This window comes from Euprymna scolopes, chromosome 2, assembly GCF_053919585.1.
Source record: "Euprymna scolopes isolate OS-2025 chromosome 2, ASM5391958v1, whole genome shotgun sequence".
Lineage (NCBI taxonomy): Eukaryota > Metazoa > Mollusca > Cephalopoda > Sepiida > Sepiolidae > Euprymna > Euprymna scolopes.
Window position 1 is genome coordinate 30,084,267 of NC_136483.1, and position 23,013 is coordinate 30,107,279.

The 23,013-nt window shown below is 36.0% G+C and overlaps 1 protein-coding gene across 1 annotated transcript in view; it reads right to left on the bottom strand.

The window, feature by feature from the left end:
• Positions 1–4,120, bottom strand: part of LOC145303477 (uncharacterized) — a 43,015-nt gene extending 38,895 nt beyond the window's left edge. The window contains exons 1-2 of the mRNA XM_080144837.1: positions 4,110–4,120; positions 3,041–3,156 (exon numbers count right to left, since the gene is read on the bottom strand). Of these exons, the coding sequence (XP_080000963.1) occupies positions 3,041–3,156; positions 4,110–4,120 (127 nt within the window). The remainder of the gene's footprint in view (positions 1–3,040; positions 3,157–4,109) is intronic.
• Between the last annotated feature and the right edge of the window lie 18,893 nt (positions 4,121–23,013).

Here is a 23,013-nt window from a genome sequence, read left to right on the forward strand (position 1 = left end):
AGTTTTCACAGTTATAGGTGGTCGCAGATTTTAATCTAGGATACTCTCTAGTATGAAAGACTTCAAAGAATCAGTGTATGTAAATGTTATAATTGAAATAAATAATAAAGTTGTGATCGGATGACTTTACAAAATGTCCATCAAATGATAGTCAAAATTCTGGAAACTTTACTTAGAATCATATTTGGTAAAATTTTCTGGAAACTTTATTTAAATGTGAACTGGCATATGTGCCCTACAACAGATAAGGAAGGATTCGAATGTGATGAAATTTTGGATTGTTTGAACGAGTGTGTCCTAGTATAACCGATGGATGAACCTTCAAGATTGAGAGATCATCAATCTTCAACTTGATTCTGACCCATGAAGAGAATGTGATAAGAGATACATGTTCCTATTTACTTGCCTCCCTAAGAGGACAGAGTTAGACACCAAGGTCGGTTATAAATGTGGAGGAAGGAACAAAAATAAAAATTGTCTCGGTCGTGAAGGATTTCTCTTCCACTAACTGCGAACAAAAAATTGAAGTGTAGCATCAGAACAGATACTACACTTTGATCTTGGCCCGAAGGCTGAAAAAAAAAAAGATTGAAGAGAAAACCAGACATGGTAGTCACAGAGGTAAAACTGTAAAATGAAGATAAGAGATACATGTTATCCAGCAGCTTTTGGAACCTGATCATTGTACTGTGGTCTTCAACTAAGTTTCTCATCAAGAACTCGCCATAAGCAAAACAAAGAGCTGAAGTTTGACAAAGGTGATTGCATACTTCAATATAATATGTTGATTATGAACATATAGTGACAAAAGTATCATGGGACAAATTCAGTAAAATTATTTGTGAGGCAATGATTGAACATATGCCAACACATACAGCAGGTGGGCAAAAGAGTAAGGAACATCAATCATACAAAGATCAACCATGAAGCAAGCATAAACTAAAGAGTGAGCCTGACGTAAGTTCACAACCTTTGGCTTGCTTTGGGTAGGATTGAAATCGCTATCTTCAGACAATGCTCACCTGAAACCATAGAGACTCAATACCTCTATTCATTGTGCCACAGTCCCTAAAGGGGGGGGGATCAAGGTTGGATTTTATGGTCTTATAAATCCAATTTTGCATTCTTATTTGGTCTTCCATTGTCATGTCCATACCAAATTGTATTTTTTTTTTTTGCTTTTTGGAATCGTTTGAAATGAGGCTTCATAATTTGTGTATTCATTTTTTTTTTTTGCAGACTGTTATCTTCATCTTCATAGTTGTTGTTGTTAATCATCTGAAGAAGGCCAGAGGATGAGTTGGCCGAAACGTGATGAAACAACAACAACTATGAAGATGAGGCTGACAGTCCACAAAAAATGAATGCACAAATTATAAAACCTCATCTTAAAGGATTCCAAAAAGCAAATATAAACAAAAAACACAATACCATTTGGTATGGACATGACAAGGGAAGACCAGATAAGAACACAAAATTGAATTTATAAGATCATAAAATCCAACCTTGATCAACTCTTAAGGACATGTAGCACAATGAATAAAAGTATTTAGTTTCTACGGTTCCAGGTGAGCATTGTTTGAAGATAGCAGTTTCAATCCTACCCAAGCAGGCCAGAGGTTTAGTTGGCCAAGACGTGGCGAGACAACAACTATGAAAGCCAATAATTACTGGGGATACAATTACAAGATTCAGCATAGCTATCCTGTTACGGTTAATCGCCTGAAGAAGGCCAGAGGACGAGTTAGCCAAAACGTGGTGAAACAAAAACTGTGGATAACAGTCTGTAAAGAATGGATACACAAATTATAAATCCTCATTTCAAAGGATACAAAAGAAAAAAATATATAATAGATTTTTATAAAAACTATTATGGCTTATGTTCTTCAGAATTGTCTGATCTATTCCCTGCTTCATTTGTTCCAGCTCACTTGATTCGTTGGTCTAGTGGTCTCCATCTATTCACTGTTATCATACCTTATTGTAATACAACTTCCTATTCCAGTAATTTATTTTCAAGAACTGAAAACATGTGGAGCTATGAAGATGAGGATAGCAGTCTACAAAAGAATGAATACACAAAATATGAATTCTCATCTCAAAGGATTAAAAAAATAATAATAATTAAATTAAAATCTTTTTTTTTTAATATAGTGCCATTTGGTATGGCACCAACAATGGAAGACCAGATAATAACACAAAATTGAATTTATAAGCCCTTAACTGAACTATAATAAATGAATACGTGAAGACTGAAGATACCGGCTTCTTGACCTAAAATGCACCAAACATTGACGATATTCTTTTTTTTTTTTTTTTTTTCCCTTCCTCTTTGCAGAACTTAATCATGTTCTGCAAAGCCCCAAATAACAACAACGATTTTTCTCTACAAAACAATCAAACCAAACACCATAAATAAATACAGGCTTCATAATTTGTGTATTCATTTTTTTTTTTGCAGACTGTTATCTTCATCTTCATAGTTGTTGTTGTTAATCATCTGAAGAAGAAAAACTTTTGCCAAAATAATTGAACCCAAAAAAGATGTATATGCCGTAAAATAAAACAACCAAACCAAAACAAACCAACCAACATTTGAAGATATAAAGAACTTGGAGCATAAAACCTTTTTTTTTATTCTCCAAAATTAACGGATTCGTTATTAAATAACCTAAAAAGGGTTGATGTTAACACATTGGAAATTAAGTACGAAGCCTGAAATTTCAATAATTTTTTTTTTCATATTTTTTACAAACAAAATAAAATTTAATGTACAATTTATTCTACAAATATGATTAAAAATAATTAAAAAGTGTATTTAAATAAAATTAATAATCTTTTTTTTTTTTAAAGAAATTCAGTTGTAATAACGAAGAAAAAAATATAAATTTAAATTACGAATATACAAGGCATGGTTGTAAGTATTATTTTGTATATAAATAAACAAGCGTGCTACGGTTTAAAGGATAAGTAAGTATAATAATCGTCGTCATCATCATCAAGGTATTGATGATAGTAATAAGGAAGGAGGGTGACTCACGCGTTGACGGTGGCGTCTTAACGCGCAGACTTGGAGTGGCAGCAGCAGCAGCACACAAAGGAATCACGTGACTAAAGCGCACCGGAGGGGGAGAGAGAAAAACGCTACGGCTGCTGCTGATGTTTAAAATTCGCGACCAGAGAAAAAGAGAAACCCCTCCCCCCTACCTCTTTTACAAAGAGGACTCTTTTGTTTTTCAAGGTTAACAACAACATTATTTCATTTAAACGGCGTTCGAATCTTACATACGTTCGAAGAGTATATAATGTGATTAGTTTTAACGCGCAACTGGTTTATTCAATTAAAAAATAATTTAACATTTAAATTATTCGTTTCTTTCGCTTATTTTTATTATAATACATGAGAATTTTATTCATTTTGTTTTTCTCTGAATTATTTACTATCAAAAATAAGAACAAAAATGAAAAAAATAATAATAACGGTAATAGTCCCTATTAACTTTGCTGTTCAGCAGGAGCTAAATTATACACAAGATCGCTTTTAATATGGGAAAAATTCAGCTTTTCAAAAAAGGACAAAAATTAAATTGGCCCCAGTCTAGAAGGATTTGCTAAATATCTTGCAGTATAAACAATAAAACGAAAAGGTGCTCAAAGAACAAATATATAACAAATAAATGTTAACAAAGGCAAGAATACTCCTCTACTTACCTAGATATGTTTTTAGTGTTTTAATTTATTTTAAAGCGTTTATTTAGTTAGAAACAAAAGGTTCCCGGTGAGCATTGTCTGAAGATAGCAGTTACCCAAGCAGGCCAGAGGTTTAGTTGGCCAAAACGTGGTGAGACAATAAAAGGAGTACCGAGTCTTGTTAGAACAAGAAAAAAAAATGGCTGACATGAGGCGAAGTTACCATAACATTTATTTGTTTTATTTTCGATTTTTGAGCGATTATCGATGACCCCCCCCCCATTACAATGCATGGTAAAAAGACTGTCAACAGTCAAATACAATACTCACTCACACAATGACCACCCTGTCGTGAAATGAACAATGAACTTTATGAGGAAAATAAGCTTTTCTAAGATAAAGATGTCTTTGAAATCAACAATTGGACCATGTTGAGAGTGTCAGTCCATTAACCTGGCACCAGTTTGATGGTAAATAACAAATTCGAAATTTTAATTTTTTTTTTTTTTAACACAGTTTGGACATGGATGTCATCAATTATGGGTTTCCTTCTAGCAACTCTTGCAACAAGAAAATTCTGCTGCAATAATTCAGTGAGTATATATATGCCAATGGAGAACAGCATTGTTGAACGATTCCACAAATCAATAAAGCTGATTGCTGTAAGGAAACAATGCACTAACCAAGAAGTCGGAAATATATACATCAAGTGCTATGAGTTTATCAAAGCACATTCCATTAAAGTATTTGCAAAACAGATACAGTGATCCAACATTATGGCGATGAGGTTGGAGCTTGGCTGGACTTATTAGAGTTGAGACTCTTTTCTAGACTCTGTCTAAGAGTAAGAGACGAGTGGTAGATGCATCAGACAGATGTGTCAACAATACTCCATTCATGGGCGAAATATGGCTTTATAAAAATATAGGATACTCTCTAGTGTGAGTAATTTTCTAGCATGATAGAAGGAGCCTATTTTCTTTGCAGCAGCCTTGGCAATGTCCTTAATGTATTTGCTCCAATTTGTGTTGCCTGTGAATGTTAAAATGAGAAGTTTGAAAGATGGACTCTCAGGTAGGGTGTTAGTTTTCATGGCATCAGAATTCCAAGCATAAGATGTTCCTTTCAAAAAGATACAGCGAGTAACATAGGCATATTATTATTATCATTTATTTTTTTATTTTTGAAAACTTAACATTTTGAAGGTGCATATATATAAAGTTTTCTTGAAATATATATTCTCAACAGTTTCAATTTTGGAATGTATATTCTTCTCAACACAGAATATATATTCTCGACAATCAGTAACTTTTTTTTTTTTACAAAGGAGTCACCACTTATCCAGGTCTGGAGGCCACTTGAGGATAAGGGTTACTGAGTGTACAGTAGTCAATGGGATAATATCGTAGTAATCGTTAGTAGTGGTGCGCAAGCCTTTTCCAGTCTCACACAAAAACGCGCATTCACATTTCAAGCTATATTACTTGTCATATACATACGCGCACACAAACATACGCGCCCACGTCCACACACGTACATATATTCACGTTCATGTACATACACTCACATTCACGTGTATATACACACATGCTAACGCACACACATGTACTCACATACACGTACGCACGCATGGACAACGTCACTTCCCCTTTCAAAGGAAATCCACACATGCGCAAAAGACACACTGGAAACACCTATAAAAGGAAGAGACAACCTGTTTCCAATCCTTTTAGGACCAGCTTTCGAGCTGGTCGGTCTACGGACCGACAGCGTACCTTTTCGGCATGCGCACGCACACGCGTACCTCACACCACTTGCTACTATGTGGGACAAAAAGCTATCAGACCGTACGCACACTTTATACGCTTTCTATCTCCATGGCCTGGATTGACCTTTTCTCATTCTCACTCTTTCTCTCTCTATCTACTACTTGTGCCAGAGAACACCACCGTGTAGCTGACTGCTAACATGGCGCACAGTTTAACTGATGTCAACCTTCTATCCTTTTCTTTGTCTACACGATGGACTGCCATTTCTCATTCCATTATATTACTCACTTCTCTTCCCACGCGCGAACAAACGACAGTGACCCGAACGTGAGATAAAAACACATTTCCTTTTTCCTTCTATACTACCAATCCTGCAACAAACGATGGTTACACCCGCGCGGACATGAACACGTGTTATATCTAAAACATTCATTCTTTCAACAGTAAATAAACGACACGTTTATCTTATCCAGCAATTGAGTTTTTGTTTCCTTCATTCCATTCGTTTCATTATTTTCTTTTGTAACGGGATTAGGATTTATATATCCTAGTCCTCTACAGTGGGAATTTGGTAAATTGGATTAACTAAGGAGCCGGTTCAACAAGAATTTGTTCATGTTGGACTTAAAGACGATCATATTGTAGGCAGCTGGAAAGCAGGTAAACAGAAGAGAATTCCACAGGTGTGCAGTTCTAAGAAAGAAGTTTTGTTCATGTTTAGGTTTAGGCACAGATAAAGAATGGGGGCAATTATTGATAGTGGTTTCTGCTAGACGAGTGTTTGATGGGCATAACATTTATTTTGGAAAACTTAACATTTAAAAGGTGCATATAGATAAAGTGTTTTTTTGAAATATGTTCTCAACAATTTCAATTTGGCAACATGTATCCTTACCAACACAGAATATATATACAAAGATTTTCCCAAATCTCAGTACCCTATATATCAAATTTCGAGTCTGTAGACTTAAAATTGACAGAGTTATTGCGTAGGGAAATGTACACAGACACAAACACACAGGCAGACAGACACGTTCATTTTTATAGATATATAGATAGATGTATATATATATTAAAAAGTTTGCCTATTTTCTCCTCTGAAGAGATGGTAGACATCGAAACCCTATAGGTTATGGAGATAAAATTTCTAAAGTATTCTTTGCCTTGCTTAGAATAATAAAAATCTTTGATATGAAACTCAAACATTTCACTTAAAAAAAAAAAAGAAAGTTTTTTGGAAATTCATTGAATCACTATAATGTAATATATATATATATATATATATATATATATATATATATATATATATATATATATATATGTGTGTGTGTGTGTGTGTGTGTGTGTGTGTGTGTGTGTGTGTGTGTGTGTGTGTGTGTATTAATAAATAATTATTTTTGTAACTACAGACACTAGTGTTTCCTGCTTTCGTGATCATCAGTACATATATATGTACATGTGCCTGTGTGTGTATGTGTCTGTGTGTTCTTTAATGGATTCAAGGTAATTCAATATATATTACATAAGTGTTCAAATATCATATTGATTTTCTTATTTTCAAAACGAAAAGATCTGATATTTCAACCGTAAACAATGATTCTCACAAAAATGATATTTTGATTAATTAAAAATTTATTGAAGAATTGAATCAAGTGTTTCATTTAATTTTTATCTGCCAAATCTTCAGTTTCTTTTATGAACCTTCAGATTTTAATTCATCACAGGTGGCTAGATTTGATTTTGACATATATCAAACTGAAAACGATCACTAATGACCTTCAATTTCACATAACAAATGCTGTTTTAAAATAAAAGCAAATACTATCCAATTTAAGTGGCGTATACTTGGCCTAATGGATAAAATCAAAGACTATGTAATCGGCATGTCAAATTCAAATAAAAACAAAATGCGTTTTATAGGAATTACAGATTGTCCAACTATTCTTTAAGTTGTGTCTATCTACCTAGAAAACTGGCAAACGTGATTCCCTAGAATCCGGATGAGTGGTGAAAATAGTCTCGACTTACCTTATCGCCTGTCTTTACTTAGCATGTAGAACTTTGAAAGAACAAGTAAACACTGAAATAAGAATATTTATATGTAACTACAGGTACGATAAAATTGTTGCCCAAGAATAGACGACATCTTTTTTGTTGGAAACCGTCTACTAGTTGGCCAATTGTGTACAGATCTCAAGAGCGACAAGAGCCTTCTATCATGTCTGAAAGTGACACAATGTCCAACAAGCAAGATCGGAGATGTGCAACTGTACAAATCATGTTGTCATCTACTTGGATCTACCGAACAATTGTCAGTACCCTCGAAATGCAAATCCAGACGGTTCCACACTTGAGGCCACAACTCAACACAGTTTCTGGCCACGGTTATGGTCTTTTGTGTGGTTTCAAGTGAGGGGCACATCATGCCACCTTCCATCTTCAAAGTCGACTTGAAAGTCAACACCAAAGTGTATCTGGATGTGCTGAAGAGTGTGGTGATCCTCTGGATCAATCAGGTGGTTGCTTATAGACCCTGGGTGTGACAGCAAGATTTGGCGCTGGCCCACAAGTTCAAAGAGACTCTGGCTTGGCTTCCAACTTTGTACCCTTCTCTCACTGATCCCCCCTCCTCCCCCGATCTGAACTCGCTAGACTACTTCATTTGGTCATACATCTAGAACATCACCAACATGATCTCCTACAACACCAAGGCCATCCTGATCACTGCCATCCACTGAGTATTTGCTGAGCTCCTCTCGACACGTGTGGAAAAAGCCTGCTCCCAGTTCCAGACATCTGTTGAGGCGGTGATTGAGGCTGAAGGCGACTACATTGAATAGATATAAGCTTTACTATATAATCAAGTTACCTGAATTGATTTGTTCAATAAAAGTTTTAAAATAAACAGTATTGTTTTCTTTAGGGTGATAAATTTATTATTCCATCCTCTACAGTGTGTGACCAGAAGATGGGCTTAATAGAAATTGACAGAAGATGATTCAGAACTCAAAGGCTAAGGTCATTGAGCAATAAAGATTAGTATTAAAACTGTTGTTATTGGAGAGAAGTTCAGTATGTGATTAAGGTCCAGGGGCAGATATGTTATGGCACTAGGCAGATATGTTATAGCACTAGGCAGATATGTTATAGCACTAGGCAGATATGTTATGTCATACGACATAACAAAGTTCCAATCGCGAGAACATTGTTACCATCAACAGAAACCATCTTTCTCTATTTCGTTTGTTTTGTTTATTCTTTCACCAGCCCAGTTTAATATTACTCTTGCAAGAATTTATTTATAAAAATTAAACTTTTATATTCATAGACGCCCCAAACAATTTATAACACTTCTGAACACATTCTAATAATACTCCCCATAAACACCAGTCCATTTTAATAATCCCTTTCATAAACACTAGTCCATTTTAATAATATCTTCCATGAACACTAGTCCATTCTAATAATACCTAACATAAACACTAATTAATTCGAATAATACTTCCCATGGACACTAGTCAATTATAATAATACCTTACATAAACACTAATCCATTTTAATAATACCTTTCATAAAGACTATTTAATTCTCATAACACTTCCCATGAACACTAGTCAATAACACCTCTCATGAACACTAGACCATTCTAATAATACCCAACATGAAGTCTATTCTAAATAATACGAATAATCAATCATCTCAAAAATTGAAAAACTTATATTGATAATATATTTCTGACTTTTGGTTGTTCAATCAAACTGTAATCGTGTTAGGATAATCTGCATTTGTTGTTTTTTTTCTTTTTTTTCTTTTTTATTTGACTTCAATAGAAGTTCCCAGAAAACACTTGATCTCTACATGAGATACATAGATATTCGAGTTCCATTAAATTCTCTTTTACCTCTCTAATGCTAAATTATTAAAAAAGTGAAAAACATTACTTTTCCTCTCACTAATGTGTTATCATATAGCTTTCTTGTGGTCGCTTGGTTTTAATGGATTCTAGAAAAAGAATTCATCTAATCTGGTGGTGTATCTAATATGGCTACTATAGATATCATTACTTAGAGAAGGTGCACCATTGCTCATATAAGCCATAGTGAGTAGCCATTATGAGGTGTTCTTATTTAGGCTGTGAATACTGCTATTTTGAATATTTGCTCGGTTTACTTGTATAGAGAAGTATCTTCAAGCCAGGTTGTCCTGATAAACCCCTGTGCAGAGAGACCCTAGACACTCAAGAATAGTGTTTATTAGGCACTCAAGTTCTCTCTTTTTATGTATATGTTTGTGTGTGAACCAGCCTAGGCGTCTGTCTAAATATGATAATAATAATTTTTTACGTAATTTCTTTCTCATATGGCACAAATAAATTTAAATTGTCTAAAAATGAATCTTGCTCTTTTTTTGTGTACATCCATTTGAAACCTTTGCCAAGCCTAAGTTGAACAAAAATCAGTTTAATGCAAGAAATGCAGCAATCTCAGTTTTCTAAGCAATAGCGCCAGTATTTTTTTTTTTTCATGTGCATACGCCAACCATTTCTCTTGATTAGAGATAGAGAGTAATGCCATATGGAATCAGTAATAAGACATGACAGATGCTTGAAAATAACGCACAATACCAATCTTAGAATGGGCCAAGTTTTCCTAGCTGAATCAAATCCTGTACACACTCTCAGCATTTAGAAGATTACAGTGATCCACAAAAGCGGCTCTAAACTATGAAAGGGTCGGTATGCTTTTAAGCAGACGAATCAGAACAATAAATGAATAGGGGTTCGAGACTACAGAGAGCAGGGAGATCGTAGTTCCAACGTTTATTTATATAACATTTTGTTAATTATTATTCACTGGAATTTATATTTATTTTTTGTTGTATTTAAAAATTAGGTACATATACAGAATACGAACTGCTTTATCGTCTGCATATTCTGGCTAGGTTACGTAAGCTGTCAAAATACCTATATAAGGGCCAGGTACGTCTACGGATGGAGTATTGCTGTTAGATCTGGGCAAGAGCTGCTAGGAAGACTTATCTTGCCTTGACAGAGTTCAAAATAGACTTCGTTTTTTTCTCCGTTCTACAGCATATGTTCTAGATGGCCTCCATTTAGCTTTTTTTTTTTTTTGTGTCACCCTATATATATATATATATATATATATATATATATATATATATATATAGAGAGAGAGAGAGAGAGAGAGAGAGAGAGAGAGAGAGGGGGGGGGAGGGAGAGAAACAGACATGAAAATAAAGAAAGGAGAGATAGTAAAAGGTGAGTTTAAAAAAACATTTGGGAAAACCACTTTACAAAAGTCCCACTCTCAATAATGCAAACGTCAATCTACAAACACTGCAAGCTGCCCTTCAACTTAGTGACCAGAGTTCATGACTTGTTGACCCAACTTTGCCACTATCAAACTTGATGAACTTTGAACTTACTTTAGTATAATACGATGAATCTTAACCTAGGATTCCGTGAGGAAGGTCATGGCCGTCATAAGTAGAAAGAGGCCTAGTCACCGAAAAATGACGTCACGCCTTATGTAGAAGCAAAAAAAATATGTCGAACAGTCAGACTTTGGATAATGAATAAAAGATTTTTACAAACACATTAAGAAAACTTTAAAAAAATGCATTTAAAAGTAGAATATTATTAATAAAAAAAGAAGAATTAATTTTAAAAAGTTGTATCATTTCAGTGAAACAACAATATGCAGATAAGAAAATTCCTTGTTTTAAAACTTGTTTATTATTTACTTAAAATGCATTAAAAAAGAAAAGAAAGGAACACGGTTCGATTTATACTAAAACTTAACTTTATTCAATATAAATTATAAAAGTAAAAACTAGAATTATTTATGTAAATTATGTGTGTTTGAAGAGACAATCAATTACTACAAAAACAGAATCATAAATTTAGGGGATAAAAACATGCAATAATTAAACAAACAAATTAAATCGAACGGTAAATAGTTTTTAAAGAACAAATGCAAAGAATAATTTTTAAAATTGAAAGCGAACGATAATAATTTTAAAAATGAAAACGATTTAAACTCAAAGAAATAATTTAAATACAAACTTACTAGTGCAGCAATATATTTTTTTAATTTTTTTTGTTTGTTTTTTTTACATGGGGGTCACCACTTATCAAGGCCCGAAGGCCACTCATGGATAAGGGTTATTGCGTGTACAGTAATCAATGAGATAGTATTGTAGTAATCATTAGTATTGGGAGTTTTGATAAAGTGTCTTACTTAAGGGGGCGGTTTGTCAGGAGTTTGTTTATGTTGGACTTGAAGACGTCCAAGTTGTAGTCAAAATTATAGAAAAAAAAATGTAAACCAATTCAGTTAAGAATGAGTTTCTGAGTAACAATCTTATTCTATCAACACGGTACATATTTTGCATAAATAACAAAAACTGTTTAATTAATGGATTTTGTAAATGCTATAAAACTTGTTGATGCAAACAATTGAAAAGTAGTTGGGAATAAATCTATCAACAATCTTAATTCATACACTTTTTATTGGAATATGTTACTCTTGAACAAAGATAAACATTCTTTGTAAAAATATTAGGACCAAGACATTGTAAGGCGCGCGGAGTTACCAATTTGTAAGGATGTGACTCGGTGTTCACAAATTTATAATCGTGATCTATTAATTTTTAGAACCGAGGTTGCAGATGCAGGACTCTCGTGAAGTCGGAAGTAGTAGGGTATCCACGGGACCGTTAAAGGTAAATTTAACGAGATCGCCGATTAATAGCAAGGTATCACCAGATCACATCCTCACATACATAAAATAAAATATAGATAAACTCCGGAAAATAGCGATACTTGACAAAGAACTCGAAATCACTATATTAATATGAAATAGCAACATTTATTTATGTGTTAGAAATATTAATTCAAATCGTTCCAACGTAAATGTTTTCTGGTAAGAAGTGTTCATTATGCAGGACTAGCTAAAGGCAGATTTTGCGAGAATAGAATGAAGTTTAAAATTACTCATTTTTATGAACAGAGTGTCACACGTGGCCTGAAATTAAAGTGATTATTTTCTGAGAAAAACAAAACAAAACAAGAAAAGAAAAAAAAAACAGTCATTAAAGCATGTAAGCGAAATCAGAAAACAGTAGTTCTAAATAACATTGTTTAAAAGAAGAATTAATTCTCATTCGATGTGGTAATTTTCCATGACGTAGCGCGCAAATTTTAACGCCTCCCAGTTGTCGAGTTAGCCTGACATCCAGTATTGTGGAAAACAAGAGAAAAACTGGAATAAACTGATGTTATTTTCGCGGCAAATCCTTATATAACGATGTTCTCGAACATTCCAGTCTGTTTGCTGTTTGCTATGCGCGGAAACGTAACATAGTTCATTTGTTCCATTTGTACGGGTGGTTAAATTGCAACGTTGTGTGCTTACGCGTTCTGATACTCATGGGCGTTGAAAACGACGATCGCTACGAAAATGTTCCTGTCGAAGATTTGTTCCAGTAGCGGTCGCTATAACATAAATAAGGGATCTAATCAGCTGACGAAAAGAAAAGAACAGATTTAGATCGACACCAGTTTTACCTTGATATTCGTATACACACATGTCCTTTGTAAATAAATATAAAATAATAAACGGGTTCGGACATTTGCGACTAAGATTTATTTTTATGCAGGGGTTTATATATATCTGTCTATTATATATATAAAGGTGAACGTGTCTTTGTGTGTGTGTGTGTGTGTGTGTGTGTGTGTGTGTGAGTGTGTGTGTCTGTGTGTGTGTCTGTGTACATTTCCCTATGCAATAACTCTGTCACTTTTAAGTCTACAGACTCGAAATTTGATATACAGGGTACTGAGATTTGGGAAAATCGATGTGATCTGTTTTCGGCCAGATATTTTGCTGTTAAGAGGTCAAAGTTCAACGATTTGATCTTTGAGAACTCTACCAAACTCTTCCGCTAATTTTGGGTCGAAACACTTGAAATTTTAGATATCGGTTCCTTGAACATGGATCTAACTTCATAACTTGATTTGAGCCCAAAACAATAAATGTTAAGGGGTCATAATAGGGGTCAAAGATTAAAAAATTTTTACCTCTGCAGTCTCTACCAAATTACTCAGACAATTTCTGGCCTAAACATTTAAAATTTTACATAAAGGGTATTCCGAGATAGAGCAAGCTTTTTAATCGGTTTGGGTCGAAAATTTGAGCTATCAATATATAAATGTATGTATGTATGTTTGCATGTCTGCCTAAAACTTTCGACAGAGGCGACGGATTTTCACAAGATCAGTATCGTTTTGAAGCTCGACCCGTCAGACGAAAAATACCGAAAAATTGGCTAAAAACATTAATTTCTTCACCTTCAACTGGGCACTTTTCTACAGGGAGGGGTAGCTTTTTTCGCCGATATTTTCGAAAGGCATCTCCTCTTTTCGATTGTCTAGCCTTAATTTAAACCTACGTCACTTACGGTTTGACGGTGGTCGTAATAGCAAAGACCTCAGGTTTTTTTTCCCGTTCTTTTCCTCCTTCACGGTACGGTTTCAAGCCTGCCTAATTACTACCACTTTTTTATTTTGCTCAACATACACCTCCAAACAACCGGACAACGCCGGGCTGAAATGCTAGTATATATATATATATATATATATATATATATATATATATATATATATATATATATATATATATATATATAAATGCAACTTTGTCTGTGTGTGTGAGTTCGTTTCTTATAGACTCCGAAACGGCTGAACAGATTTTCTTTAAAATTTACAAAACTTTAGTATATAAGTCTTGGAGTGATCTTAGTTAAGTTTTGTTTCAGAATACCTCCAATAATTACCAGTAATCGATAATTGAAACCAGTATTTTAATTTATCTATCATTGGTAAAGCCATTTTTTCTACGTCGTCGCTTAGCAACAATGATGGAAAAAGGGGTCGTTAAAATTCTACTGTGGGTAAGTTAATAGCGTTCTTTTTTTTTTGCATGACGTGGTCTGTAGGTTTAACAAACTCCTTACGTGAATTTCTCTTTCCATTAATTGGAAAGAAGTTTATATGAAATAATTTTACAAAAGAAACAGTAAGTTCTCTAGAGTGCAATATAGAATAACATATATTTTGGACTAAGTTACTGTATGGAGGCATGTGAAGCTTCCGCCCGGGCGATTTCACAGATTTCGATGACAATAAAAATATAGGAGTGTGAAATATTTGTTGACCATCATTCAATCCCGGGCAACGTTGGGTCTCCCTGCTAGTATATATATATATATATACCGGAAATACTTCCGATTTATATTGAATCTACTTTCATTATTCCACTTATAAGAACCATTAAGCAACTTTTCATATCGATAAGTATACCATTTATCCTGTTTTTTTATAGAAAAAATTGAATTAATTTGTTTTTTTTCCTTCCTGCTTTTTCTTTACAGATTATTTTTTACCATTACCGGTGTATCATTTAATCCGGGCAACTTATTTTTAAATTATATTTACACACACATGTGTCGCTGATGTGTTGTGTTATTAAACATGTTTCTTTTGTGCTTTTTTAAAACTTAAAATTCTTTTTTTCCTTCCAACTATTTTTACATTCTTTATTATTCTTGTTTAAGAACTATACACGCATCTTACTGTTTACTATTTTGTTATTTTTTATTTGTTTTGTTATTTTTGTCTTTTTTATTGGAAAAAAAAAACGGAATTCATTTGTTTTTCTACATGCTTTTCCCCCATAAACAGTAACTTCAAATAAAATTGTTCTTTTTTTTTGTTTTAATAAAAACATGAATTAATTTTTTGTTTTACTTCCAAATTTTATTTCCCGTTCTTTATATCTTTTATTCTTTATATCTTTTATTCTTTATATTTGTTTCAGAAAAATCCACTCACCCACTGTTTCCTGTTTAACAAACAAAAAAAAAACTTATTTTCCATTGCTTATTTTCGTCGCTTAAAAAAAAAATTTAAAAATTATAAAATAAAAAATAAACAAAGGAACTTCCGGTTTATACCGAATCTATTTCATTCATCCTTTTTTTTTATTATTGCAAAATTGTTTCCAATTTAACAATAACAAAAACCCTTAAAAATTCTTTCTTTTCGTCGATTATTACTGCTGAATGAAAACATTTTCTATCGAACATCAGGAAATACAACTCATGCTTCCAAATGATGTTTGTGCAGAAATCATTACAGCTCAATATATGCCAACCTTTAAAGTAAAGGGATAAATTTACCATAAAGTTGGATCTCTACTTCCTTTCCCAGATGGTCATCATAAATTCCTACAAATGTATTTCATCGGTGATAACAATGATGAATTGAATGTACACTGTGGAATTTCGACTGGCACAACAAGGTCCATTGTTTCCCAACTGCAAGAGCTGCTCCATAATAAAAACAATTTAATGCATTTCTTCAAAACTGCAATTGAAATGATGCTATCTGATACACACAAGATTGTTATTCGTGCTGACAAAACTCCTGCTAGAGAACACACGCGAAGATTCAATGCTCCAACTATAGATAAAGTGGCAATTGTTATAGTGTGAGCTCAATTTCAACCTAGGGATATGGTCCTTCATAGGAGGAATGATCAATTGACAAACATTGCTAAAACTCATCCATGCTATGATGCCCTGCAATATCCAATCATTTTTTTGGGATGGTGCTGAAGGATATCATTTCAATGCTAACATGCTAAATCCAGTTAGTGGTGAAGAAACAAATAAAAAATGCAATGAACTATTATTCATACCGAGAAAATGAAACTAATCATATCCTCAAACGCCGCCAATTGTTCCACCAATACATCATAGACATGTACGCAAAAATTGAATCTGAACGTTTGCTATTCATACGTTTGAATCAGTCCAAACTTCGCTCATTTGCGAGATGCAGTTGAAATTGATGGTAATAAAACCAACGATGGCAGACTAACGATTTTGCCATCTTCATATTTATGTAGTCCACGCCATATGCATGAGTACACTCAAGATGCTTTTGCATATGTCCGTCAGTATGGCCGTTTTGATTTGTTCATTACATTCGCATGCAACCCTGCTTGGGATGATATACAACAACTATTACTTTCTGTCATCAGTGGATAAGCATGATATTACAGCACGTGTTTTCAGACCAAAGCTGAAATCGCTAATAGATTTCATTGTTAAACATAAAGTATTTTGGTCTGTGTGCTGCTGGATGTATTCGGTAGAATGACAAAAGAGAGGATCACCACACTCACACATACTAATCTGGCTGTATAACAAAATCAGTCCAAATGAAATCAACAATGTAATATGTGTTGAAATACCTGATGCTGACATTGATAAAGATTTGCATGAAGTTGTGACAAAACATATGATACATGGACCTTGTGGTATATTAAATCCCAATTCACCATGCATGAAAGATGGAAAATGCTCTAAGCGATGTCCACGGACATTACTATCAGACAAAGTTACTGGTAATTATGAATATCTGTTATACAGAAGAAGGTCAGTATAAAATGGCGGTAAATTAGCAATCATACAAATGCGAAATTGTGACATTGATAACCGGTGGGTTGTTCCATATTTACCTTTGCTATCAGAAGCCTACAAATCGCACATTAATGTGGAATACTGTAACTCAGTTAAGTCCATCAAATGCATTGCAAGTATGTGAATAAAGGCAGCAATATGGCAGTTTTTGGTTTGAAAACTCAAAGAAATGATAGGAATGCAAACATACATATTGATGAAATTGCATAGTTTCAAGCTGGAAGATACATAAGCAGTAATGAAGCTGTATGGCGAATTCTTTCATTTCCCATACATGAATGAAATCTGGCTATTGTTCACTTATCAGTACATTTAGAAAATGAACAATGCGTTTACTTTACAACTTCAAATGTGCAACAAATAACTCTTAATCCACCAGCGACAACATTAACGGTTTTTTTCACGTTATGTCAAAATGACGCATGTACATCAATACTGCTCTTTTCGAAATTGACCATGTATTACACATGGAATAGGAGACGCAAACGAGGAGATAGAGTAGACGGACACCCTGGAATATTCAAAGAAAACAAAATATGCCGACTGTATACTATTCATCCCAAACAAGATAACTGTTTTTTTCTTCGCATAGTGTTGGTAAATGTCCCTGGTCCAACGTCTTTCCAGCAATCAAAAATTGTCAATGGAGTTACATATACCACTTTTCGCAGTGCATGTCAAGCTCTAAATTTATTGAAGGATGACGGACACTGGGATGACTGCATTAATGATAAATGTAACACATCGCATCCGATTCAACTTCGTGCATTGTTTGCCATCATATTGACAACTTGCTTCCCGTCATTGCCAATAAAGTTGTGGGAGAAATATAAATCACACATGGCCGAAGACATTTTACATCAAAGACGCAATGAAACCTGGATTTTACAGCAGAAATCTATAATGAGGCATTGATACGGATTGAAAATGTGTGCTTAGAAATTAAGAAACAAAGTTCTCAGTCAATTGGGATTGACGTCACCGAATCGATCTGCTGCGACTTTGTTTGATGTAGAATTGCGTCGGGAACAAACGTACAACACAGATCATCTTTTGTTGTACATTCATTCAAATATTAAAAAACTAACTCCTGGGCAAAAAAGACATTTACAACAAAGTAATGCAGACTGTCAATAATGTGGCGGGAGAAATTTTTTTCTTAGATGCGCCAGGAGAAACTGATAAAACCTTCTTAATCAAATTAATTTTGGCAACCATTTAATCACATTATGACATAGCCTTAGCTCTTGCATCATCTGAATAGCTGCAACATTACTGCCAGGTGGAATAACTGCTCATTCGGCTTTAAAATTATCATTAAATATACAATGAAACTCTCATGTGCAACATTTCCAAAACATCGAGTATGGAAAATTTATTGCCGGAATGTAAACTTATTGTTTGGGATGAATGCACAATGGCACACAAAAAATGATTGATGGTTCTTGATCGATCATTGTAAGATTTGCGTTGAAATGATCGACTCTTTGGGAATGCAGTAATATTGCTAGCTGGAGATTTCAGGCAAACATTACCTATAATTCCTCGATCAACAACAGCAGATGAAATAAATGCTTGCTTCAAATATTCTACTTTTTGGCGACATGTGAGAACATTACATTTGACTAGAAATAAACGTGCTCAGCAGAGTTAGTCACATACAACTCCGTCAACATTGTTGTTGAAGAAGACGAAGCAGTCAACTATCCAACAGAATTTTGAATTCGCTAATTTGCCAGGGATGCCACCACATGTACTGCAATTGAAAATTGGTGTGCTAATCATCCTGTTGCGAAATATTAACCAGTCCAAGCTGTGTAATGACACACGTCTTTCAGTAAAAAAAAATTACTAACCTTAATAGAAGCCACAATTTTAACGGGGCCTTTTAACCTCTACAAACTAACCCAATAACATTATCTAACCACGCGGGGTCGCAGAAATACGTGGATTAGAACCCAGGCGCGGAGAAAACCCTCTCAGTGGTGACGGACCCAGTAGATCTTCCCAGATCATCCGTCTAGGAGAAGGAAAACTCTGAAACTAAACCAAAGAGGAGGGAGGCCTCTTCAGTCTTGGATGACAGCCTTCCTAGAGCTGGTGACTCAAACAAATTACCGGTTTGCAATACCTAAATTGCTTAAGGAGTAGATAGGTCCTGCCTATCGCCCGGCTTCCACACTCCTTCTTTGCCTATTAGTCAGGCGCAGAGATACTATCAGTGATTCGACAGAAACACCCATTGGTAGATCTTGTTTCTTGTCTAGGGCAATGAACGCCATTTCCCCCACTCCCGACACACCCCACCCCTAAAGCTGGGCATTTGAGAATGCTTGAGTACCACATATGCCTGAGCAATTAGATTGGGTTGACCTTCCTCTGATGGGTTGAGGGTACCGGATTGACAGTTACTGGCTGCTGTTTCCGACTGGTAGTACAGGTGCCCTAACTCTTTGGTAGCGCTTAGAGCGGCTGCTCCATCAACAGTTGAATAATATCGGGATGTTTGCAGTGCCATGGCGCGCATGGAAAGGGACCCTGCACTCATCCCCGGTGGGCTTTCCTGAGGCCACAGTCCTAGTTGATGGTGGGTCAGCTGATGGTCTACTTGTGATGCATGTGTGATATTCTGCATAACCTCCTGTTCGGCTTCCCCTAACCCAACTGAAACCCGTTAAAAAACATGATGACAGTACAATCTAAAAATAAGCTTAAACCAGGCTTAGGGTCAAACAAATTCAACTTGCCTCCTCCCTTGAGGCTTGCATTCACAAATATCCGTGGGCTTAGAACTAATTTAGCTGATGTTGAAGCATTTCTCCTAACAAATACCCCGGATATCTTAGCACTAAGTGAGACTAACCTACACTCCTCCATCCCCTCTAACTACTTTAACATGCCTGGATATCTCCCACTCGGCCGTAAGGACTCTGACAGACATATGCACGGACTTGGAGTTTACATTCGTAATACCCTTCCCCTGACTAGAGAGACAAACCTAGAAACGGATGATCAAGCCTTTATGTGCTTTAGACTAATCATGCAACACAACATTAGCTACTTTTACTTTCTCTACCGCTCTCCTTCGACCCAAGACTGCACCATAATAAACAAAGTATCTGACAGCATAGACACAGCACTCTCCTTCGACACTAGCGCCCAAGTACATGTATTTGGTGACTTTAATGCCCATCACAAAAACTGGCTTGGATTCTCTACTTATACAGATGCAGCAGGCAGCGCAACTCATAGCTTCTCTGTATCTCACTCCCTATCGCAAATTGTTACTTTTCCAACCCGCTTCCCTGATCAGGAAGAACAACACGCATCACTATTAGATGTGTTTTTGACCACAATTCCTGATGATTGTGTAACGAAATCCGATAGCCCACTTGGGAACGCTGATCATGCGGTAATAATGGTTGAAATCGCCCTAAACTCTAGACCCAAAACTGAAGAGCCAGTGCTCAAAACAACGAGATATTATAAAAAGGCTGACTGGGAAGCTATCAGAGATCTTATCAGAGACGCCCCATGGGGAAATATTTTTTCTCTTCCTGCTGAACAGTGTGCAACTGAGACCACTGAATGGTTCAAAACTGCAATCGAAGCGCATGTTCCCATGCGGAAATTCTATAGCAAGCCCCACTCTCCCCAATGGTTTACTTCGACTTGCGCAACTGCCATTGCTCAAAGGCAGCATGCATTCCGAAGGTTTAACCGACATAAGTCCAGTTCAAACAGACAAAAGTACATAGAAGCTAGAAGTAACGTTAAGAAAGAAATAGCGACAGCTAAGAGGGAATTTACGGAAACCACTAAAAAACGCATCGAAGCACAAAAATTAGGAACTCGTGACTTCTGGAAAATCTACAACAGTGTAGTAAATAATGGGCAATCAACGATTCCCCCACTAACCAACAATCACGAGGTTCTTTGCTCAGCAACCGAGAAGACTAACATGCTTGCCAGTCGGTTTGCCTCCAACTCTACACTGGACCCTTTAAACCACCCCCTACCTGACTTTCCTATGCGGACAGACGCCAAGCTAGACGATCTGGAAATCACCCCTGCTCAGGTGCATGCTATCATAAAAAACCTTGACACTTCCAAAGCATGTGGACCCGACCTCATCCCAGCTGTGCTATTAAAAAAGTGCTCAGCCGAAGTAGCTCCAGTTCTCTCCAAACTCTACAACAAATGCCTTAATGAATCTTGCTTTCCGAGCTGCTGGAAAACTGCTTCTGTGGTACCAGTATTCAAGAATTCTGGCGAAAGAACTGACCCATTAAATTATCGCCCTATTAGCCTCCTCCCACTTTTTGCCAAAATATTTGAGACCTTAATTAACCATGCTCTAGTCCAGCACCTTACAGATGCTAAACTTCTGACCGACCATCAATATGGATTTAGACAAGCCCGTTCCACGGCAGACATCCTCACTGTAATCTCTGAACGCATATACCATTCACTGGACAAAGCGGGAGAGGGCAGAACGGTAGCTCTAGATATATCTAAGGCTTTTGACAGAGTATGGCATGAGGGTCTCCTCAGGAAGATTAGATCTTACGGTATCACTGGTAGAATACTTAACATAATTAAATCTTTCTTAGATAAGAGAAAAATCCAGGTTGTCCTCGACGGTCGTACGTCTAAACAATATAATATAAATGCCGGAGTGCCCCAGGGATCTATCCTTGGTCCTCTGCTGTTCCTGATATTCATAAATGACCTCCCCGATAAAATTGCCTCTGAGATGGGTATATATGCTGATGACACCACACTCTATAGCAGGCACGACAGGAAAACAAATGAACATATATCTAAAGTAATGGCAGAAACACTGGAGGATGACCTCAAATCAGTAGTGGAATGGGGACAAAAATGGATGGTAACGTTCAATGCCACCAAGACAAAACTGGTTTCATTCAATAATTACAGGAAACCTTCTCTACCACCTATAGCAATGGCCAACAACTCTTTAGCTGAGAGTACGTCTTTCAAGCTCCTTGGCCTAACGTTCACAGGAAACATGAGCTGGAACAATTACATCGAGGGCATTGCCAGGGCCGTTGCGAGGAAGGTGGGCTCTCTCTACCGTGCTAGAAAACTTCTAACACCCGAAAGTATCCTGTACCTCTATAAGGCCACTATTCGCCCATGTATGGAGTATTGCTGTCATATTTGGGCCGGTGCATCGGCTACTAGTCTCTCTCTCCTTGACAGGGTTCAAAAGAGAGTCGCAAATCTGATAGGCCCTAAACTGGCATCAAAACTTCAGCCTCTGTCCCATCGTCGAAACGTTGCATCCCTCTGCCTGTTCTACAAGTATTATAATGGTGAATGCTCTGAAGAACTGCAAGCACTTGTGCCCCCACGACGTGAACACCCTCGACAGACCCGACAAGCTGCAAAATCCCACCCCCACACCGTAGAGATCCCTAGATGTAAAAGATCGTTCTACTCCAGTAGTTTCTTCCCCAGAACTGCTAGACTTTGGAATTCCATTCCAGGTCACTGCTTCCCCAACTGTACTGACATGCATAAGTTCAAGTGCAACGTGAACCAACATCTCGCTGCCCTAATCCCTACATAGTGCCCCAGTAGATGTTTCCCCTGATAGTAGCCCCCTACACCAAAGTGGCAATGTGCCTTGTTTGGGGTGAAAATATTAAAAAAAAAAAAAAAAAAGGTGAGGATGTCCTGATTTGATGCATTCCTATGATTCCTACAGACATGCCATTTCAATTCAAGAGATTGCAATTCCCAATTAGACTAGAATTTGCTATCACGATTAACAAAGAACAGGGACAATCTTTAGAATTGTGCAGCTTATATTTACACACCGATTGCTTCTCACATGGGCAATTATATGTTGCGTGTCCTAGAGTCGGCAAATCAGGCAATCGTTTCTTTTGCACTGAATCTGAAACCACCAAGAATATTGTGTATCCACAAGTATTGGAAAATTAAACACATTAGATAT